The sequence below is a fragment of the Brassica rapa genome, chromosome A03 (genome assembly GCF_000309985.2).
Source record: "Brassica rapa cultivar Chiifu-401-42 chromosome A03, CAAS_Brap_v3.01, whole genome shotgun sequence".
In the NCBI taxonomy this organism is placed as follows: Eukaryota; Viridiplantae; Streptophyta; class Magnoliopsida; order Brassicales; family Brassicaceae; genus Brassica; species Brassica rapa.
In genome coordinates, this window is record NC_024797.2 from 15,556,068 (window position 1) to 15,576,098 (window position 20,031).

Consider the following 20,031-nt stretch of genomic DNA (forward strand, 5'->3'; position numbering starts at 1 on the left):
CAATATTAAGGCGGACGTGCCTTAAGTAAGGTCGACCTATTCGCGTCCTTCCTTGGCACGTGTCGGCTGGATACGAAGCAGAGAAGCGGAGGAGGAGAAACACGGGTTTCCCTTTCATTTTCGATCTACAATTGTTTCTCTTCTCCCTCGACGGCGACGCTAGCGATAAAGGAGACCGACGGTTTTATCTCCTACTCGCGACGAGATTCTCAGCTCATTCTCCGCCGATTCCCCTCCGGTAACTCCTCTCGAATCTCCCACCTCAATCTTCTCCGATTCGAATCTACAAACCGAGGTTTAAGGACCAACTAAAAGTCCCACTAATAATCTGAAAATTTAACCAAAGTCCTAATTGTCCTAAACTACAAATATGATTAAAAAACTCTAGGGACTTGGTTTTTGGTCCTACTGATAAACATGGCCTAATATACCTGACTTACCAGTTCCGGTATTTTGCGTAAAAATACAATGTGAAAGATTAAATATCCTTAGGTTTGGAAGGCCAATGATGAGCGATATTGATGCATCTATACATGCATAATTGCATCGAAAGCTCAGTCGCTCGAGGCTCGGAAAATTGCATACAATTATATTGGCAAGGTCTTTGCTCAACATAGTAGTAAATTTCATGGTTGTAAGATTTCTACAGTTTTCTCCGATGGCTTGAAGCTCAACGCTGGATACTTCACGTACCGTCATTGCTATAGATGGGTGAATAATCAACGTTTGAAGATTCTGCCATTTACTAAAGGCCAGTGGCGGATCCATAACTATTATCAATCGGGGGCACTTTAATAACTTAACTCTTTTAAATAAAAAAAATTTCATAACAAAAAGTATCTTACAAATTTATTCTACGAGAATAAAAATTATCCTCAGAATTGTCAGATGTAGATACAAATTTTCTTTTAGGCTTGAAATATTTTTTCATTGAAATTTTGTCTCTGAAAAAAAAATTAGCAAAATACTATAATTTTTATGTTCTCACGATTTCCTATTACTTAAGTCACATAAATCAAAATTTTCATTGAGTTTTACCTTTTAGCTTCTCTGTTGAATACTCTTTTTGTTTGTCTGCGTTATATTTTTGTGATTAGAAAAAATCTAATCGGTAAAAACTAGAAGAAAGAAGACGACGAAAAGTCGAAAACGTTAGTGTCGTTTACTCGGTTAAAATTAAAAACTTCCATTATTAACTTTTTTTAGTTTTAGATTAGGCCTTGTAAAACTAAACTTATCTTTCTTTTTATAGAGCCAATTTCTAGCGTGCCCCAAATGTGAAATGCCAAATCTCCTATGGGCTCCTAGAGTCTCCTATGCCCCTATTTCATAATTCTTTTTTTGATCAAAATCTAAACTCCCAAATCAAATCCTTTCCGGTTATCAAAACTAAACCTTAACCCCCCTATGGATTAGTGAACCCGTGGGAAAATATTTAAATTCTATACCTTTCAAATTAAAAAAACAATATTTTAAAATCGTTTTTAATCATATTTTGATGATTTTTCGAAAATATGGAAAACAATGTTTTTGGATTTTTGAAATATTTTTATCAAATTGTATAAATCAAATAAAAAATATTAACGTTTCCATTTTAATTTTATGATTTTTCGTTTGACATATAAAATTAAAAAAACAAAAGGATCCTTTTGAGATTGTGTTATAAGATATAGAGACATGAGAGGAGATGATTCCTTTTTATAAGGGCTAGATTAGATTTAGGGACATATAATAAATGTGTTCAAGATTTCTTACTTCTCCTGCAAGTTTATATATGCATAACTATATATTATATCATATACAATTTTTTTTTTTTTAAGTAGTAGGGGGCACGTGCCCCCGTAGTCAACAACGTCCGTCCGCCCCTGCTAAAGGCTGACTGAATTGAATTTATATATAGAGATGTCCACATTGGTAATGCAAGTTTTTGGATGTTGGGCATCCTTATAAAAAGGAGAAGAAGATTTATATCAGATTTTTATACTATGTAAAGCTAGCTCAAAAGTGAAGTGAAATACAAGAACTAACATAGTTTTGCGTACCCATTAGAAATGATCGCAAGGTCCTCTTCTGCTACACTGCAATATACGTTGAAGAAAAAAGAATTCGGGACAGTACGGGCGAATTTGTTGATCTCAGTTATGATCTTCCTGAGCTGGTATCGACTATCACTAGCCTGAAGATTAGGGCTGAAAGGGTTATCCAAAATGATTGAATCAAGATCATTGAGTTTGATGGTGTTCCATATAGTTTTGTTGTGAGAGGCAAGGAACCATGTGATGCACACTCGTGATGCTTCTTGAAAATGTTTGAAAGTATGTATTTATCCATATTTTCCCATCTTGGAACATTTTCTGATCCATCTTGATTCTCCATTAAATTCAACGTAATGAGTGTATACAAAATTACAAACAATATTTGACTCGAGATTATTATAGTCACTTACTTTTATCAACAATTATAAAAATTTGAAGGCTGTTTGATTCGACCAAATGAGGTAGGATATTTATACGGTGTGGTACTTTCAATTTCATAAAATTTATAGCCATTTAAATCAAAACATCATTAATGCATGAGAGTTGTGATAGTATCTTGTGTAGATTTGCTACTTAAAATCTTTAGATTATATATTCTTGAAATTAGTTATATATTATATTGTTTTCTATTTTGAAAAGATTTAATATATGTTAATTTGTACAAAGGTATCTTCTAATAGATTTTGTTAGGATTAATTAAAAATCACTAACTTTTTATTGATTTTGGTTATTTTAATTTTATTTAGGGCATGACTGGGTTTTCCAATAGCTTCCGCAAATGCAGCTTTTGCGTTTGATAGTGTTTTGAAACAATCACTAAAATGCTATAAATCGGTTCAAACCACTCGAAACCCCTTAAATTCAAAAGTTGGTTCCACCTAGTGTTTGCGGTTACGGACGGTTACGGGAGGGTAAATCTTTTTCTTTTTTTACAAAAAGCTATATAAATATAAAATAAAATATTCAATTAAATTTTAAAATTGAAATAACAGTAATACTAAAATATATATATACATCTGTATATATATATTATTTTTAATTTAAACTATATAATTTTAAAACAAAAATATTCTGTATAATTTTTTAAAAATAATAATAGTATAGTTTATAAATATCAATTTTATATTTAATATAATAATATGATTTTTAATATTTTTATAATTATATAAAATATAAATATTGTTAATTTATTATTTAACCTCTGATGCGTTTGGTAGTTAGTCAGTCATAAGTATTCCTTAAATGCATCAATTTCTAACTAATGTACTAGTTGTACAAATCTCTTTGTAAAGCTTAAAATCACAATTACATGCATCCGCAAACGTCCGCAACTGCAAACGTCTATACTATAAATCGGTTCAAACCGCTCGGAACCCCTGAATGCAAAAACGTTGGAATTTAAATTTTTTTTTGTTATTGAACTATTATAACTTAAAAATAAATAAATGAAGACACGTTTAAGATGATTGGCACATGGTTCAAATCATTAGTGGTCCAACAATGTGTGAGGAATTTCTTACACTTTACAGTACATATTAAGACCCCATTCAAATATATAAAAAAGTTGTCCAACTAGCCAAGCTATTGCCACGAGCTACACTGTACCAAATCTTTTTTGACCAAAGAGTTAAATTCCATGGTAAATGGCGACGCCATCTGTGGTTTACTGCTTTTTCCATTCTGAGCCTCAAGCAAATAAAGCAGCAACGAAAATGGAGCTAAGATGAGAAACCTTTTTAGAGACATTTGGCTTCAATTTCTTCAAGAGTGAGACCCTTTGTCTCAGGCACAATGAAGTATATGAAAAAGAGAGATAGTACACATATCACTCCAAATACGCAGAACAGGATTCCAGCTCCTAACAGCTCCTGCAAAAAAACAATACCAGGTGAGCTACAACCTCTAAGACTTGAAAGTTTCTTGGTTCTAGAATCTTTACCTTCAGAGGTGAGAAAGCGAATGTCACAAGTGCGTTTGTACCAAAATTCACAAGCACTGCTATGCTGATTCCTCTGCCTCTTAATTTTAAGGGAAATATCTCTGACATCATCAACCAACTAATAGGGCCAAAGGATAACTGCAACATTGATGGTAAATCTTTTGAGATCACAACTTAACGTTGCCAAGAATAAAGTTTGATGAGAAAAAAGTCTGAACCTGATAGCAGCCCACATAGAGTAGCAATGCAGCCACAGCAACAGCTGGTACATTATTATAAAATATGTAGTATGACCCCATGAGGAACAATGAGAGCACCTGTTACACAATCAAATATACAAAATGGGCTAAGTTTCTGAAACATTTAGGTTTGTTGTCTCATAAATCAACTGAAGAAGTCAGAGGACAAACCATGCCACTAACACCACCAAGAAGTAAAGGCCTCCTTCCAAGTTTGTCGATCACTATAATAGCAACTCCAGTCATAGCCAACTGCAACAGTAAAGAACCACGTTAAGTCTTCAAAATAGAAATATACAACCTCGTCGGATGAAGACGAATACCTTCAACAGACCGAGCAGAATCGAGATCCGAGTTGCATCAGTTGCAGCAGAGAAGCCAGCAGTCTAACATGTAATATGTAGTGGTACAAGGAAACAAGCAGGATTATCTCACGAGTTTCCTCCAAGTGAAACAAAAGAAAAATTTAATATAGATGAAAAGAGAACCTGTAGTATAGATGGTGCATAATAAAGTACACTTGGCTGTCCAGTTATCTGCCATTTAAGAAAAAATAAAAAATATATATTAAGCTATTGTTCTTTCTCACAAGGACATTTGATGAGTTGACTACACTTACCTGCTGGAACAAGACTAAACCTCCTGCTATAGTGAGAGCTTTTAAGCATTTGCCTTGAAACAGTTCACAAATTGTAGCTTCTTTATCCTCACCCACAGAGGAAAGTTCAGCCAAGATCTCGTCTACTTGTTCAGCTGCTCTGTCAACTACTACAGACCCTCTAAGGCGGCGAAGAGACTTGATTGCTTCCTCTTGAAAGCTCTCCACATCTCCTTTTCCCTGGAGAGTGCGCAGTAAAAGCCACCTAGGAGATGCTGGTAGCCAACACATTCCAATTGCCATAATAACTGGTATAGGAATAACTGTTGCATACATGTAACGCCAACCAGAAATAACCGTAACCCAGAGGCTACCGATTCCATATCCTCCCTTCACAAAAAATGTATGTGTTAGTTTAGTTTGGTAAAAAAAAAAAAAAATTAAACAGAGAGGTGTGACTCTAAAATTGTCTGAAGTCCAAAGAGCTGTGGGGAACTTACAACCATCCCAAAGACGGTGGAGAATTCCTTTAGTGATATCATACGTCCACGTATCTGGCTAGGTGCAGTCTCAGCAATGTACATTGGAGCCGCATGCATTGTCTAAACATATAGAAACCTATCAGCTTACAAGTTAAGAAGAATGCTGCATGGATTAATACATGATACAAAAAAAATCTTAACCTGAATGGCTATATATATTTGAAAATCTATGATCAATCTTACCAGTCCAACTCCAATGCCATACACAACCCGTCCAATTATCAGGACAGGAAAGACAGGTGCCACTGCAGTAACAATTGCTCCAATAAGGTATAAGAATGCAGCAGTAATCAAACCTTTTCTTCTTCCTTGAAGGAAAAACAATCCAAAACAATTCAGTTTCTTTCAGATGGAGACGCTGCTATGTAAATAATATGAAGAAAAATTAAAGAAACCAACCTATAATGTCAGCAATACTAAATGCCACAATGGATCCAATCAAGGCACCATACAATGAGCCACTAGTCTGCACAAAAATTTGAAAATATTGTAAGCAAATGTATTTGTCTTTCCATAAGAAAGGTCATAGCTCCTATAGGGAAGAAACAATAACAAAAAAAAGAATGAGTGCAATAACCAAGAAAGTTTAAATATAGACTCACAATGATACCAACATCAACTGAAGACAAGTTGTACCATGAGATTCCACTTAGCGTAGGCGACTGGAGAGAAGGCCAAAACAAAAACAAAGTAAGTAAAAGATGTAGTTGTACATTGTACAATGACATTGCAGGTCCAGGTGTGAACTACGAAGCAGTGTCATGTAAGTATACACAGCTTACACAGTCTTAGACAAAAGGTTAAGCCATTACCTTAATAGAAATGGTAGCACAAGACGTTGCACCAATCTCATAGCCAAAAAGAAATGTTCCAAGAGCTGGGAAGAGAAACCTGTAATAAATGACTTGTTTAGTAAGCTTTAAGACAAAATCTATATCATGTGCAAACCCGACAGATTCCCCCACGTGCTTTTCCTTTACCAGGAAGATTGGTAATAAGCTGTTGATTTAGCAATCTTTGTGGGACCCACAGTTGGTATTAATGACAAGCAAACACACATGAAAATGACAGATAGAAAAACTCACGGGGGAATGGCTGCAAGAACAGAGTAGTTTTCTGGGGTGTGCTTCTGCTTTATCAGAGGTTCTTGTACTGAGCTAAGCCCAATTAAAGATAAATCACCAACCTACACAAAACACCAATCTCAGATACATAATATGGTAATTCCAAATCCAGAAGGCTAAGGTCTAATCTCATGCTTAATATTTCAAATTAAATTTTTTTAAAAAAATATTCAAATTAATTCTCCAATGCAGAAGAAAAAAATCCAAACCCTAACCCTATATTGCATTCATAAGCCTATAACTTGACTAAGAAGAATCAAAACAAACAATAACGGTCAAGAATTCGCATCTTCTTTCTTGGTTAGCATAAGATCTTGCCGTGATTGATAAATGATAAGTGAAAAAAATAAGAATCAAACAAACAAACAAACCTTAGTAGACATTTTTTTATCAGCGACCAAAGCTGAACAGAGAAAAGGGAAGAGAGAATATCAAAAGACGATGTTTAAAAGAGAAACCTGTTCGACATGAACGATCGATTGCTTCTCGGCATCAAACACCATTGCTGCGGCAGCTTGATTTGGATCCCGAGATACGTGAGTATAGTTTGTTCAAGGAGACAAAAGCTCTTAAAGATCTCGGTCTCTACGTTTTATACAATTGACTTGTCTGAATTTTGAGCTCAACGTGCGTTGAAATCGCTGAGGAAAGAGATATGGAGGAAGAGAGAAGGAAAAGACAATGTATGCCAGGGTGATCATAACTGTCAATTAACGAGCATTTCAAATTAGGAAAGATGATTGTTTCTGTTTTTACGTTTCTTTTGGTCAACCAAATTATTTTTTCCTATTAAACATGCTTTATCTACTAATAAAATAAATATTATTTGGGAATTCATATTAACTTTGTAATAAACTTGCTTTCTGTGCGGATAATACAAAAATAATATTGTTTTGTAAAGCCAAATGGGCAATCATATTAAAAAAAAAATTATTAAACTGTCTCCATGTGCTGATAATAGAAAAAGATATTGTCTTGTAAAGCCAGCAAAGTTATCAGTATATTTAATCTCTTGATGAAGAAAGATATATTTTTCATTGTTTTGAACAGAAAATCTATATTTGGGTTAAGTAGAGAAACCCCTTTTAGTCTTTGCAATGGACTTCTAGATCCTTGTCCATCAAGTTACTTGTCAAATCAAATAATACTTCAATATCTTTCACTAGATTTTGAAGGTCGTTTCATAAAATTAGATTTGATTAAACTACAGTACTTTCCAAAATCAAATTCAAGAATCCTGTACTCTCCTCTAGAAGTGGAGGGAGCTTAAATAAGCAAATATGGATGAAACACCACCACATTGTTCAGCTCTAGATCCAAAACAGCTTTTAATTTATTTAAAAGAGACAGAAACAGAACAACAGATCACGCAGAAAGATTCTCACAGAGCTCGCATTCTTACTTGGTCTTGGTGGGAAATGGAACCCATGGTTGGCACCGACTCCAGTAGAGAAGATGCCATTCTCCATGCTCTTGAGCTTGGAAAGGAAGTGAAACAAAAAACTAGTAGGCCTAGGGATAACTATCCTGTTACGTACAAACCAAGGAGAGAATGGTTATATCTAGGGTCCAAGAGATCTCTAATGTGACAGGAGAGGCCTAGTTGTCCAAGATGGTTGGACGCTAAAGACGTCTGTCTCTATTTTTACATAAAATTATTATGCAATCAAATGCCCATTCCAAGGCCAGGAACAAGCACTCAACGGGATAAAGACTTTGGGGGATCAAACTCACGAGCTCTCGTGGCCCAGCATACCAGTCAAACTAGTATTTAGCAGATTACTAGAGAAGATCCGCCATCAAAGCCAACCGTGAAAGCCTTTAACGAGAGCAGAAGAGATCAATAACAAGGGCTCTTTACTCAAAGCCAAAACAAGTTTTACAGGTACAAAACATAACCATTTCTTGTCTGCGGTTTTCGTTGATTGGGAATCATGTTTAGAGCATTCAAAAATTTAAGTGATGGGTCTTTTGAGCATCCATCAGCCTTTTATTGTGTGATGCTCAGACGAAAATTTGGCGTAGGGAAAACAAGTTACGTAGAGAGACTTTGGTTAGTTACCACTGGTTCGTTTTGTATATATATATATTTTCACTCTCTTGAGAAAGTTTTGCGTCTCTCTGATTTAGTTCCAACTTTAGATTTATTAGTTTTAACTTTTTTAACTTTTGAACTCTTAAGAGAGTTTGATGACAAAAAAAAACTCTTAAGAGAGTTCTTGCTTGCTCAATTTTTGCTGACTAATTAATTTTCATTCTTCAGAGAATTTATGATCTATCTTTTGGTCAAGCTGGGTAAACCGGTTTAAATTTTATTTATTCGTCTTTTCCTTAACCGGTTTGGTTTCAGCTCATGAATGATTACCGGAACCTAAGAAATCGAATTTGGTTCTGGTTTGGTTTAGTTTTCCAGGACAATACTTCACATGCAGTTTGTTTACTTCGAGATTTATTACAACATTACACATTAGAAAGTACAACAAACGGAAGGTGATAAGAGAGAGACTTAAACATGGTGAGACTTGTCCGAGTCCTCTAGACTTGTGGGACGAAACCAAGCAGTCTCCTCTAGCACAGCCGAGTCTTGCCGAGCAGCCTCCCCTGATGGACTGTGCTCAGTCGTGGAGGGGCCAAAGACTCCGGTTTGAGGATGAGGAGACCAATATTTCTCAGACTCTGGCTTTATGACATCATCCGGAACTGCACTTGCCTGCAATTCATCCTCCACGTTCTTGTCATACGCCGAGGAGTAACTCCTGCTACAATAAAAAGTTCAAATTTAAATTAATTATTTGAATAAACAAACGTAGAATATTTAAACGAACTTTGTTTCTATTGAAATTAGTCGCACTACTTGGATATATGTAAATACAATTTATTTTCCACAGCATTTTATTTTTCTGATGCAATAATATTCAGTACTATTTTCCTAGTGGGTGGGAGATTGGTTGCAAGGTAGGTGAGACATTGCCACCACAAAATACACACAACAAGCAAAAAAGAAATGGATTCTTATTATAAAGACGGGGCCATTTATAGATGTTGTTTTGGTCTTTGTATATCATTAAAGATAGAAAGTAATGTTAGAACATGACATGGTCAGGGATGGGTCAGCCATCGAAGTTTCTATCGACTAAATTTTCAAAGTTGTCGGTCCAATTCTTATCTTATCGTAATCTCACGATGTTAAAAAGTAACCAGCCACGTCACGTCTACTCATCTAAACAATGAATTTTCTGTAATGGACTGTCTCAAAAATATAACTAAGACTATGTTTGAATTAAAAAAAGGAAAATTGCGATAGAAATAAATAAATACAAAGAATCAAAAGATGGAAAATCATTAGGTTACAGTTCAGAGTTTTTCAACTTTTGTTTGAGTCAAGTGAAGGATTCTAAAAGTGTTGGTAAACTACAAAAGGTTATACAAGCCATGTGTCAGAATCTGAATCTGATATATGCTTTGGTATTATCCATTTAAGCCAAAAGGCATATGCCATATTTTTCATGCACTGTACACTTGTACATTGCTTGTGCTCTCTGTACGATTCTTTGTAGAAAAAAGGTAAAAGGATCTTTTTCATGCGCTGTACACTTGTACATTGCTTGTGCTTTCTGTACGATTCTTTGTAAAAAAAGGGTAAAAGGATCTTTTTTCTAGAGAGTTTGAAGGTTTTAGTACACTTGTACCAAAATCACATGATTCTTTTTCAGATCCATTTCGTGAAAATTAAGCAAGTATGGTACTATTTGGAAAGAGAAAAAAGTTAAAATATATGACACTGAAAATAATTGAAAAAAAAAATTTGTATTATATGATTGATCTGAATCCTTAGCTCTTGAAAAAACCCGTTATATGAACTTTCAAGATCTAGGAATACTGGAATAGTATCTTGAATTTAACGAAGCGGAAGAGTAAAATATTTGGACCAACAATGATACTAAACAAAGAGACTTAATCAAAACCAAACCTCTAATCTATAACTTGTTTTATTTTTGTTTGAACGAACCTTCACCAAACCTCTAATCTAATATGTCTGACGTTAAACCAAAAAAGAAAGAAATCTAAGGTGTTTATATTAGTTTTACCAAAATCAAAAAATTCTACTAATACACTGTTGGGAAACACAAATACTTCCACAGGAAAATGTAGTATTTTCTCATTTTATGTCACTAATGTTTATATATCTTTTAACTTAGGTTCAAAGAAACATCAAATAAAACTGTAGAATAAAAATATACAGAGTGTGTGTGTGTGTGTTTGATACCTTGAAGTGAAGGGAGCAGACGCGGTGGCGCGTGGGAAGATGCTGTCAACGAGGTGCTTCTTTAAGCCGGTGATCAACTGAAAACTCTTTGATCTGGTTGCCATATACAACTCAGTTTTGCCTCCGAAGATCTTAGATGAGAAGAGAAATTTTCTTGACTTGTTTATTTTTGTGTATGTGATAGTTAGTATGATGACTTAACACGGTTTATTCTGTACGTATATAATGCTCTGAAATAGATAGGATTAGGAGACAAAGCACAATCTGATCCGCGTGTCTCACCTACCAAACGTCGCCGTTTCGCTTTCTTCTGACGCCGTTACTTGACGGCGTTATTTGGGCTGCAATTAGCTTGGCCCATTAACTTCTTCATTTTGAACAACGTGCGACACGTGTTTCACGTTCCTTAACCTCTTGTCTGAAAATTCAAGAACAGATTCAAATCTACCTTTGATCGATCAGTGAGAAATGGCTCTCGAATGGGTTGTGTTAGGCTACGCCGCGGCGGCTGAAGCTATCATGGTTATCCTTCTGACGATGCCGGGGCTCGACGGACTCCGCAAAGGATTGGTCGCCGTCACGCGTAATCTCCTGAAACCGTTTCTATCGATAGTCCCTCTCTGCCTCTTCCTGTTGATGGACATCTACTGGAAGTACGAGACGATGCCTTCGTGCGACGGAGACTCCTGCACGCCGTCGGAGCACCTCCGTCACCAGAAATCGATGATGAAGTCCCAGCGAAACGCGCTTCTCATCGCGGCTGCGCTTGTGTTCTATTGGATACTCTACTCTGTTACTCATTTGGTGGTTAAGATCGAGCAGCTTAACCAGCGGATCGAGAGGCTCAAGAGCAAGGATTGATCTTTTTTTTTTGAATGAATCATTTATCTTATGTCACACTCTAGTCTCTTTTATGCTGATGCTGTCTAGGAATTAAAACACTTGGGATGCAATTTTGGTAAAATAAGGATATAACGTTCTTTTTGTTTAGTTTTGTTCAATGTGAGTTCATAAGTAAACAGTATGTGAATGATAGACGCTTGAATAGATTATAAATCTTAGATTGGCCATTACTGAACAGTCGACATTCTACACAAGATGATGGAATGGTGTAGAATAGACAAATCTTAATTGTTTTTGATAGATGTAGGTAGATTGTGTATTGTCTATTGTTTCTTGAACATCTCGTCCAAGAAAATAGAAAAAGATCTTAGTGAGAGTAACTCAACACATAACCATACTAGACCTGAGCAGGAATGAAATACTTTAAAGATTTCATCAAACAGTTTGGGAAGTTTATTGAATATATATATATATATATATATTTAAAAAAAAATCAGTTAACAGTTTCTCTGTTTGTGTTAATGGTTCTAAATTGAGACGATGATTTCTGTAACATTAGCATAATGTTATAGCATAAATTTCTTATAATTTTTTTTCGTCATCAAGAGGTAGACTTGATTAAAAGACTCTGCTAGCCAAAAAAAAATTATAAATCAATCCCTAAAAATGTAGTACTGCATATGTTCATTGACACTTTATTTTAAGTTTACTGCATTGTTAGTTGACTTCTTGATTCGATTTGCGTAGCTCAAAATTTCATTATGTTTTTATTTTTTGGTTTGTAATTTGTAAATTAATCATGTGCTACGGGGCCGGTCTACTCGAAATAAATGTTTATCTCAATCATGGCCCAAAAATCCTGAATCTGTTCAACGTAGTTCGACACGTATCTCTAGGTTCATCACATTCAGATTCTCAGTGACCTCGTTGTTCGTGTCATCTGCTTTCCCCACCACGTACCATGCATCCAGTCTCCATCCATTTCTCAACTCTTTCCATCTGTCACTATCGGCCACAACCATTCCACAAATATCATATCCCGACCTGAAAACTATTATATAACGACCGCAAGACCAGAACCCATGTTCATGGGCGTGATCATGTTACTTGAGAAACAGATTTCACAAGATAATGTTTTAAATTCGAACATTTCAGATAAAAATAAGCATTTATTAAACATTTCAGACCAAAAATCTACCAATAAGGTATGCTTACGTTTATCAATTAATTTTAATTACGGCCTGACTACATAATCATAATAATAATAAATTGTTTGTATAAAAAGCCACGGTTTCTGTTATCAAGTTTTTGATAAATTAGAAGCGGCTTTGAGGAAAAACATGCACTATCAAGCACAGATGGAGTCTCTTATGTTGGGTGAAGAACGCAGACGCGGAAATTGCGTTAGGGACGCAGATGCAGATGAAGGTTTTATATCTCCCTCTTCTTTTCCAAACTCTCCTGACGATTCGGCCCGTCGTGGTTCATTTTCTTTAAGGTAAGGAGAATCAAGTATTTTTTTGGTTACTCACCAATATGCAGAGGGCTTTTATTAGAAATTTAATTCTTTAGGAATATAATGCGAAAAGTTTTGTTTTCAGGGTGATTCAGTAGATACATAACCACCTGTTATATGAAAATAATATTTAATTTTGTTCCGAACGTTTGTATATTTTGAAAATTTATCCCATATTCTTATGTTTGGAATTTTAACAACAGGAGAGGACTGTCTAAACATTACAAAGGTAAATCACAATCATTCTCTTCGTTGTCGGAAGCGCTAACCGTAGAAGATCTCGCGAAACCTGAGAATCCTTTCAACGCAAAGCTAAAGCAGCGACGGGAGAACCTTCACTGTCGTCGATTCTCCGGACCTGGCGGCGCATCAGAGAGAAACTTAGGCGGCCAAGACGATTTCCTAGCCGGAAACGATAGGCCGCCGCGACTTTCTGGTAACAGGCCGCCTAGAGCCCAGACGCTCTCTGCCGCTCATATATCGTCTTTGGTTACTCGAAGCTAAACCGAAACGTTTTATAGATTATTCTCTCTAAAGGAACTAGGTTTCGTTTGGGACGATGTTTCTTGTAGCGTACGTCTTCTAAATTGTATGTGAATGTATAACTTATAAGTATTTTGACTTCGTAGTGTAATTTTTAGTTTATTTCAAATTAGCTGCCTACACTTCGCCGTATATACAAGAGATTTAGGGAACTTTATAAACACCAAAAGCTCTAGGACAATTTTGTACTACATAAGAAATATTTCCAAGAGTAAGAAATAACAAGAATGAGATGTATATGTATGTTATTGAATAGTATACTGTACACACAGCACTTTTTGAAGTCATATATAATCAATAAAAACAAATTAAAAGTAAGAATCAGAAGAAACTGGCAAGATATTTTTAATATTTCTGAGCCATTAGACTGACAAGATCAGTTAGTTTTTGTCTTCGTGATATTCTCAGCTCTTTGTATCCAAGAATCGTTGTCCTCTTCAATGAACAACGTTCTCTCTTCCACATTGTGAATAATAGGACGAGAGGTGTTACAACACACGGTGACTGATCATCTTGGAAGTAAGTGAATTTACATTCTTTGTTTTAGGTTTTACTATATAGGTTTTAGGCTATGATGGTTGATCTGCGAACGCAACAAAAAGTAGACTAAAAGGTATTCGGACCCATCATATTAGAGTAAATTTTCTCACTACTTTCCTGGAATGGAAATATTATCTAAGAAAAAAACAAATGATAGAAAAAAATGTTTACTCCAAATATAAAATGATTTACTCCAATTTACCACTCAGTTTTTACCACTTGTTTAAGTGGGAACCCATATTATTTAATAAAAAATGATATTTTCTTATTCTAAGAAGTATAGAGTATGGTACCGCCTTCGTCTTAGAATGTGTCCTTTTATAAGATGTTTAGGAAAAAGAACAGCAGTGTTTTATAATTAAAAATAATAATCCAAAACAAGAAATCACAGAAATAAACTCAAAAACAGAACTATAAGTCTAAATTTAACCTTTTATAGACCAAAAAGTCCAAAAAATTATCCTAAACAAAGTTTGCATCAGCTATTGGTGTAAGAGCAAAACTGCTTTACGGAACTAGTAAATAAAGAATCGCTGAACTGTTTAAAAACGGCTTGTGTACAGTCTTCATCGATCTCAACAATGGCCTTGCAACATTCTGGTCCTATAGTTATCTGACGGTTGAAGAATGACCCGAATATCTCAGCCATGCAGGCCTCTCCGTCTCCTAGGTCAGGGAAGCACCTCCTAGCTAGCTCGCTGTGATTATCTCTACCGATTATTCCACCAAATATAGAAGGGAGCGAAAATGGAATGGGAAGGGGAAACGGAAACGGAAATAAGGAGAATGATGTTACGGTTTGAGGTGAAAGAGAGGATGCGATGAGAAGAATGACTATGAGCGACACTGATTTCATGATGATGATGATGCAAATGTTGATATAATATAGGAAACAAAATGTAAATGAGATACTGGTTTTGATGCTTCGATCTTGGTGAAGCCTTGAGATAGTTTTTAGGGTTTTGTATTTATAAGAGAGAAAAAGAAATAGAAAATCTTAGATAGGAAGATCTTTTGGTTGCACTAAAATATGAAAGAGATCTTTCAGTTGCATTATTCTAGCGTTTATAAAAAACATGCAGCAACAAACTATATGAATTCACTCTATCGTTCACTTATCGCATGTCTTGAAATATCATGTAAAAAAGTTAGATTATTATTATTTATTATGAGTTTATGGCGATAGTCCATTATGATATCCTTAGAGAGTAAGAAAAAACACATATATATGTATATATCCAATCAGCATTGAAGTTTGAATTTGGCTATCAATTCAAAAGGTTTAAGGCCTTGAAGCAACAATCCCCGTGGATGGTGGAAACGTCGCGGCATTAGCGTCAGAAGTTTCTCAAAGGATCAAACCAAAAGTACATGTGTTCTCGAAAATCTTTGCATGAAGTTGGACCTAAAAATAGGTATATGAAATACTTTTGGGTCGCTTCACCAGATGTTTATGTTTTAGGGTCAAGTACCAAGACCAAAACGAGACTGGACTCAGAATCGACCGGGCCAGTCCATCTCCAAAAAAAATACTAATAGTAGTACCTTTATCAAATTTGAAGACTCATTCAAAACTGAAAACCCTCACCTTTTGCAATTTTATGATCTGGTCTTCACCAAATGCATAGGTGATGTAAATATATGACGCTGCGTCGTTGCATTATACTATATATATATGCACATGCATGTGTTTTATGATATTTTTCATTGTTAATTTTCCAAGTAGTAAAATTAAAAGGCGTTTTCTATTAGTCATCATATTGATCATGTTGAACCCCAAACCTCTGGTTAGAGTCCTCTCCATGTTCCTCGTCTTACAGTCTCTCACTTATCATGTCAACTCCGCTTCACCCCTTGAACACACCGAAACAACGGTTCAAGAATCATGCGTTAGCTCTTGTGCTCAGCCACCACCACCGAAGAAGGTTTACTGCAGAAGGTCGTCATCACCCCCGCCTCCGGCTAAATACATGTATATAACTGGTGTACCAGGGGAACTGTACCGGACCGAACCTGATGATCAATGGGGCTACTATTCTAGTGCAAACCAGAATATAAATACGATTAAGTCTCTCCTGGCTATTGTTATTTTGGGGTGGTTTGGTGTTATTATAAATGTGTGAGAAAAATGCTATTAAGGATGCATATTAAAGCGTGAACTAAATGAAATATATGTATGCAATTCATATATCATACTATTACAATGTATGTTCGAGTTATTGATTATATATACTATTGTCTAAAGCTTTGGCTGTTTGGATGTTAATAAAAAGGACTTTGGTTCTGACTTTTGTTAAATTAACATTAGACATGCAAATCCCACTACCAAATTAACAAGTCATATAAAATATGTTTATTAATATTATCCTTATTTTATAAAAACAAAGCCTATGTATAATATCAGAGAATGCTATTACTAATATAATTGATAGAAAAAGGTAATGACCGTTAATGGAAGACCGAGTCACATTCTAATTTTGGTAACATCAGTTTTCTCCTTAGATTGGCCTAGTTTAAAGCATTGCCTCAGCTTCTTCAGGTTCAAGTCTCTTTATATAAATCTTTACGATCATCTAATTCCTCCGATACCAAAAGAACACAAAAAACAATGGCTGACGCAACCGAAAGAGCTGAGCACGACCGTATTTTCAAAAAATTTGATGCTAACGGAGATGGAAAAATCTCTGCCTCCGAGCTTGGAGATGCTCTCAAGAACCTTGGCTCGGTCACTCACGACGACATTAAGCGTATGATGGCTGAGATTGATACCGATGGCGATGGATACATATCTTACCAAGAATTTTCTGATTTCGCAAGTGCTAACCGTGGTCTCATGAAAGATGTCGCCAAGATTTTTTAAGCGAAATATTAAAATTCAATTTGAGATTTAATCATGTTTAATTTGTTTTTGTAATGATAATCATTTGATTAAGTATGTTTTTATTATGTTTTCATTTCATGTAATGGATTGTAATGATATAACTGAAGAATGCCACCATTTTTTTAAATGGTAAAGGGATTTGGTTCTAGACAATAATGTAGTGATTTATTGAAATAAAAAAATAATTCCAAATAACGTTCCAGGTAAATTATAAAATATAGTAAAAAAATTTAGTGAGAATGAAAAGAAATAATACTACAATTAAATTAAGAGATTAAATTTATAAATACAATTTAGTGGGTTAATTCTCTTGTTTTTTTGAAAAGTATAGATGGTTCAGTTAGAATAAGATTTTGAGACGCGTTTAAACAATATATACACTCAACAAATTCGTCGTAGTTGGCTAATCTATACTCGGCTTTCACACGAGAGGCCCGTAATCTAGCTGGTTAGGATACTCGGGTGAACGCTTTCACCCGAGTGACCCGGGTTTGAGTCCTGGCCACAGAGCATTTTTTTATTTTTAATTTTACGTTTTCAATTTCACCCAAGAAAACATGATAAGTCAGTGAAGTCTTGTTTTTCACATGAATAGTGCTAAGTGTGATAATGTAGTTTTTAGTATCCTTAGATATTTCAAAATAAAATGTTTGACTATAATAATAACATATATATTTTACATACATATTGCCAACAAGTCAAAGCAACATCACTTTCTCCTTGGATACATATTTGCCTTGAAAGGGGTTTTCATGACCATTGTAATGAACTGTTGCTTCTCAGACAAATCAACCTCTTCACCTTCTACGCATTTCCACTCAAACTTCCAAACCAAATTGGCCACATAGTATTCAAGGTGTAGCAGCGAAAGGCCGTAACCAGGACACATCCTTCGTCCGGCTCCAAACGGCATCATCTTGATCTCACGAGTTCCGGTCATATCGAACCCGTGCGCTTCCCCGTTCTCTAGAAAACGTTCTGGCTTGAACGTTAAAGGATCCTCCCATATCTTCGGGTCACGGCCCATTTCTCCTACCATGAAGTTTATAGTACCTAAACTCAACACAAATCAGATAAAAATGATGTTACAAATAGCTTCAGGGACTGAGCACTAAACATGAAACAACAAGTGTATGTAGAGCCGGTCTGGTGAAACTTTGGCCTTGAACCCCAAAATGTTAAAGAGGAAATATAAATAGATATAATAAATAAACACAAAAATTATTAAATTCTTTTAATAGATTGTTTTTGGTCCCTATAATCTCAATACCATGTATGAGTGTAAGGTGAAACTAGTATGCATCCAGCGAAAATCGATCATATTTAAAACACTGGACCATGGCCATCTAACAACATATGCAAACGATTCTAAAAATAAATATTAAAAATCAAAAACTAAACATATAAATTATTGTCTAAGACTTTAAATTTATAGCTTATAATTTTTTTAAAAATCATTAATATATAAATTAAAAAAAACTTTTCAAACTACCTCATTAAATATTTTTGAACATGAACTAGAAATAATTTGAGCACTGGACACAGTAAGTTTGGGTCCTTGTGGTGCATGGTTTTTGAAACTTAATAATGATTAGATTTAAAAAAATTTACTACTATATTGCTAGTTCATAGCACTTGTATGTATAACGGTAAGCTACCTTGGCGCGGAACGAGGAAACCACCCAAAACGGTGTCGTTAGTAACCTTATGGTAGGACAAGTAATGACCAGGAGGGTGTCTTCTCAAACTCTCCAAGATCACAGCTTTGAGATAACTCAGCTTCCCCAAATCCTCTTCTCTGATCTCTTCTCCTTCTTCCAAAACACTCTTCATCTCCTCGTACACCTTCCTCTGTATCTCCGGATACTTCACCATGATCGCCAAGATCCACTGCATGGCCGTCGCGGTAGGATCCGTAGCCGCGTTAAGAAACTCCGAGCATAGACTCACTATCTCCGAGTCACTCAGCTTCCTCTTCTTCCCTTCGTCTTCCTCCGTCGGGATCTCGAGACTCAGCAGCGTGTCGACGTAGCAGAGAACATCTCCGGAGGTTTCTCTCCCCCTAGCGTTCACGAATTTGAGCAAGACGCTCTCCTGAGACTTCCGGAGTTCTAGATACTCTTTCCACTTTCGCCGGAGCAAGAACTTGGTGACGGTCGGGAAGATGTTGAGGACGCTGAACTTGGTGTAGCTTATGAGCATCTGGTACTGAGCCTCTTCGATCTCTTTTATCTCTTCTCTTCTAAGTTTCTCGCCGAAACACATCAGAGCCAGCAGACAGAACATCGCGTGTCGGAGATGATCCAACGCCTCCGAGACGAAGCCTTTCTCTCTCTGCTCCGTTTCAAAGAGATCGACGAGAATCTCTAAAGCCCATTTCCTTGACGGCCCATGGGCCTTAACGCGGGCCGGCTGGAGGATTTCGGCGGTGAGGTTCCGGCGGAGGGTTCTCCAGAGAGAGCCGTAGACGGAGGAGTGTATGTCGTGCTGGTTGCTCGTGATGACTCTCGTGGTGGGGAGAGCGAGGGGACGGTCGGAGAAAACGGCGCCGTTTTGGACGAGGGCTTCGTGGGCGAGGGACCTGTCGGTGACCCATATGGAAGGTTTTGAGCCTACGTGGAGGGTTATGATTGGTCCGTGACGGGAGGCTAAGTCGCGGAGGACGCCTTGGAAGTCTGAGAAGCTGTTTTTCTTGAGCCAGATGATGTTTCCGATCACCGGGAAACGAGGTGGGCCTGGTGGGAGTTTGTGGGGAGGGGAGAAGAAGATGAGTTTGATGAAGATGAGAGAGATGATGGTGAGGAAGATGATTGTGATGATCTCCATTGTTGCTTGCGTTCAAAGTGGGAGATAAAAGAAGGGAAAGGGAGTTACTACTTTTATAACTTAGAAGAATAAAATGTATGGAACTAAATATGCATAGAGAGATTAGATAAAAATGAGTTATTTCATGTGGCTGAGAT

At 36.1% G+C, this 20,031-nt stretch overlaps 7 protein-coding genes across 8 annotated transcripts; 3 read left to right on the top strand and 4 right to left on the bottom strand.

Annotated features, from left to right (window-relative positions):
- Positions 1-3,427: 3,427 nt before the first annotated feature.
- Positions 3,428-8,544, bottom strand: LOC103858994 (D-xylose-proton symporter-like 1). The gene is made up of 14 exons (XM_009136471.3): positions 6,937-8,544; positions 6,440-6,540; positions 6,167-6,245; positions 5,957-6,016; positions 5,754-5,820; positions 5,538-5,662; positions 5,313-5,414; positions 4,834-5,202; positions 4,703-4,750; positions 4,538-4,600; positions 4,386-4,466; positions 4,194-4,292; positions 3,976-4,113; positions 3,428-3,904 (listed from the first exon to the last, which is right to left on the bottom strand). Exons 1-14 carry the CDS (start codon positions 6,979-6,981, stop codon positions 3,773-3,775), a joined length of 1,509 nt encoding a protein of 502 aa, XP_009134719.1. The 5' UTR covers positions 6,982-8,544; the 3' UTR covers positions 3,428-3,772.
- Positions 8,545-8,838: 294 nt separating this feature from the next.
- LOC103858995 (late embryogenesis abundant protein At5g17165) lies at positions 8,839-10,967 on the bottom strand. Its single transcript, XM_009136472.3, has 2 exons — positions 10,746-10,967; positions 8,839-9,237 (listed from the first exon to the last, which is right to left on the bottom strand). The coding sequence occupies exons 1-2, from the start codon at positions 10,847-10,849 to the stop codon at positions 8,985-8,987; spliced, it is 357 nt and encodes a 118-aa protein (XP_009134720.1). The 5' UTR covers positions 10,850-10,967; the 3' UTR covers positions 8,839-8,984.
- A 196-nt stretch (positions 10,968-11,163) lies between these two features.
- LOC103858996 lies at positions 11,164-11,792 on the top strand. The gene has a single exon (XM_009136474.3). The coding sequence runs from the start codon at positions 11,214-11,216 to the stop codon at positions 11,604-11,606; it is 393 nt and encodes a 130-aa protein (XP_009134722.1). The 5' UTR covers positions 11,164-11,213; the 3' UTR covers positions 11,607-11,792.
- Positions 11,793-12,655: 863 nt separating this feature from the next.
- LOC103858997 lies at positions 12,656-14,850 on the top strand. 2 transcript variants are annotated; one of them, XM_009136476.3, is made up of 3 exons: positions 12,656-12,793; positions 12,874-13,086; positions 13,308-14,850. In XM_009136476.3, the coding sequence occupies exons 2-3, from the start codon at positions 12,929-12,931 to the stop codon at positions 13,606-13,608; spliced, it is 459 nt and encodes a 152-aa protein (XP_009134724.1). In that variant the 5' UTR covers positions 12,656-12,793; positions 12,874-12,928; the 3' UTR covers positions 13,609-14,850. The 2 variants fall into 2 exon arrangements, with proteins under 2 accessions (XP_009134724.1, XP_009134725.1); XM_009136477.3 differs by having other exon boundaries at positions 12,662-12,793; positions 12,894-13,086.
- On the bottom strand, positions 14,466-15,106 carry LOC103858998. Its single transcript, XM_009136478.3, has one exon. It carries the CDS (start codon positions 15,041-15,043, stop codon positions 14,666-14,668), a length of 378 nt encoding a protein of 125 aa, XP_009134726.1. The 5' UTR covers positions 15,044-15,106; the 3' UTR covers positions 14,466-14,665.
- Positions 15,107-16,747: 1,641 nt separating this feature from the next.
- On the top strand, positions 16,748-17,195 carry LOC103858999 (polcalcin Bra n 2). The gene has a single exon (XM_009136479.3). It carries the CDS (start codon positions 16,796-16,798, stop codon positions 17,045-17,047), a length of 252 nt encoding a protein of 83 aa, XP_009134727.1. The 5' UTR covers positions 16,748-16,795; the 3' UTR covers positions 17,048-17,195.
- A 475-nt stretch (positions 17,196-17,670) lies between these two features.
- Positions 17,671-20,031, bottom strand: LOC103859000 (cytochrome P450 89A9). The gene is made up of 2 exons (XM_009136480.3): positions 18,727-20,031; positions 17,671-18,121 (listed from the first exon to the last, which is right to left on the bottom strand). The coding sequence occupies exons 1-2, from the start codon at positions 19,892-19,894 to the stop codon at positions 17,778-17,780; spliced, it is 1,512 nt and encodes a 503-aa protein (XP_009134728.1). The 5' UTR covers positions 19,895-20,031; the 3' UTR covers positions 17,671-17,777.

What these genes read in the sequence shown, in the direction of transcription:
- LOC103858994 (XM_009136471.3), bottom strand. Translation starts at nt 6,981, where the DNA reads ATGGTGTTTGATGCCGAGAAGCAATCGATCGTTCATGTCGAACAG. An exon ending in TTGGTGGTGTTAGTGGCATG is followed by an intron (nt 4,293 to 4,385) that starts GTTTGTCCTCTG and finishes ATTGTGTAACAG; the next exon opens with GTGCTCTCATTGTTCCTCAT. An exon ending in TCGCTTTCTCACCTCTGAAG is followed by an intron (nt 3,905 to 3,975) that starts GTAAAGATTCTA and finishes GTTTTTTTGCAG; the next exon opens with GAGCTGTTAGGAGCTGGAAT.
- LOC103858997 (XM_009136476.3), top strand. Translation starts at nt 12,929, where the DNA reads ATGCACTATCAAGCACAGATGGAGTCTCTTATGTTGGGTGAAGAACGC. An exon ending in CGTGGTTCATTTTCTTTAAG is followed by an intron (nt 13,087 to 13,307) that starts GTAAGGAGAATC and finishes TTTTAACAACAG; the next exon opens with GAGAGGACTGTCTAAACATT.
- LOC103858996 (XM_009136474.3), top strand. Translation starts at nt 11,214, where the DNA reads ATGGCTCTCGAATGGGTTGTGTTAGGCTACGCCGCGGCGGCTGAAGCT.
- LOC103858998 (XM_009136478.3), bottom strand. Translation starts at nt 15,043, where the DNA reads ATGAAATCAGTGTCGCTCATAGTCATTCTTCTCATCGCATCCTCTCTT.
- LOC103859000 (XM_009136480.3), bottom strand. Translation starts at nt 19,894, where the DNA reads ATGGAGATCATCACAATCATCTTCCTCACCATCATCTCTCTCATCTTC. An exon ending in TTTCCTCGTTCCGCGCCAAG is followed by an intron (nt 18,122 to 18,726) that starts GTAGCTTACCGT and finishes TGTTGAGTTTAG; the next exon opens with GTACTATAAACTTCATGGTA.
- LOC103858999 (XM_009136479.3), top strand. Translation starts at nt 16,796, where the DNA reads ATGGCTGACGCAACCGAAAGAGCTGAGCACGACCGTATTTTCAAAAAA.
- LOC103858995 (XM_009136472.3), bottom strand. Translation starts at nt 10,849, where the DNA reads ATGGCAACCAGATCAAAGAGTTTTCAGTTGATCACCGGCTTAAAGAAG. An exon ending in TCTGCTCCCTTCACTTCAAG is followed by an intron (nt 9,238 to 10,745) that starts GTATCAAACACA and finishes TTTTTATTGTAG; the next exon opens with CAGGAGTTACTCCTCGGCGT.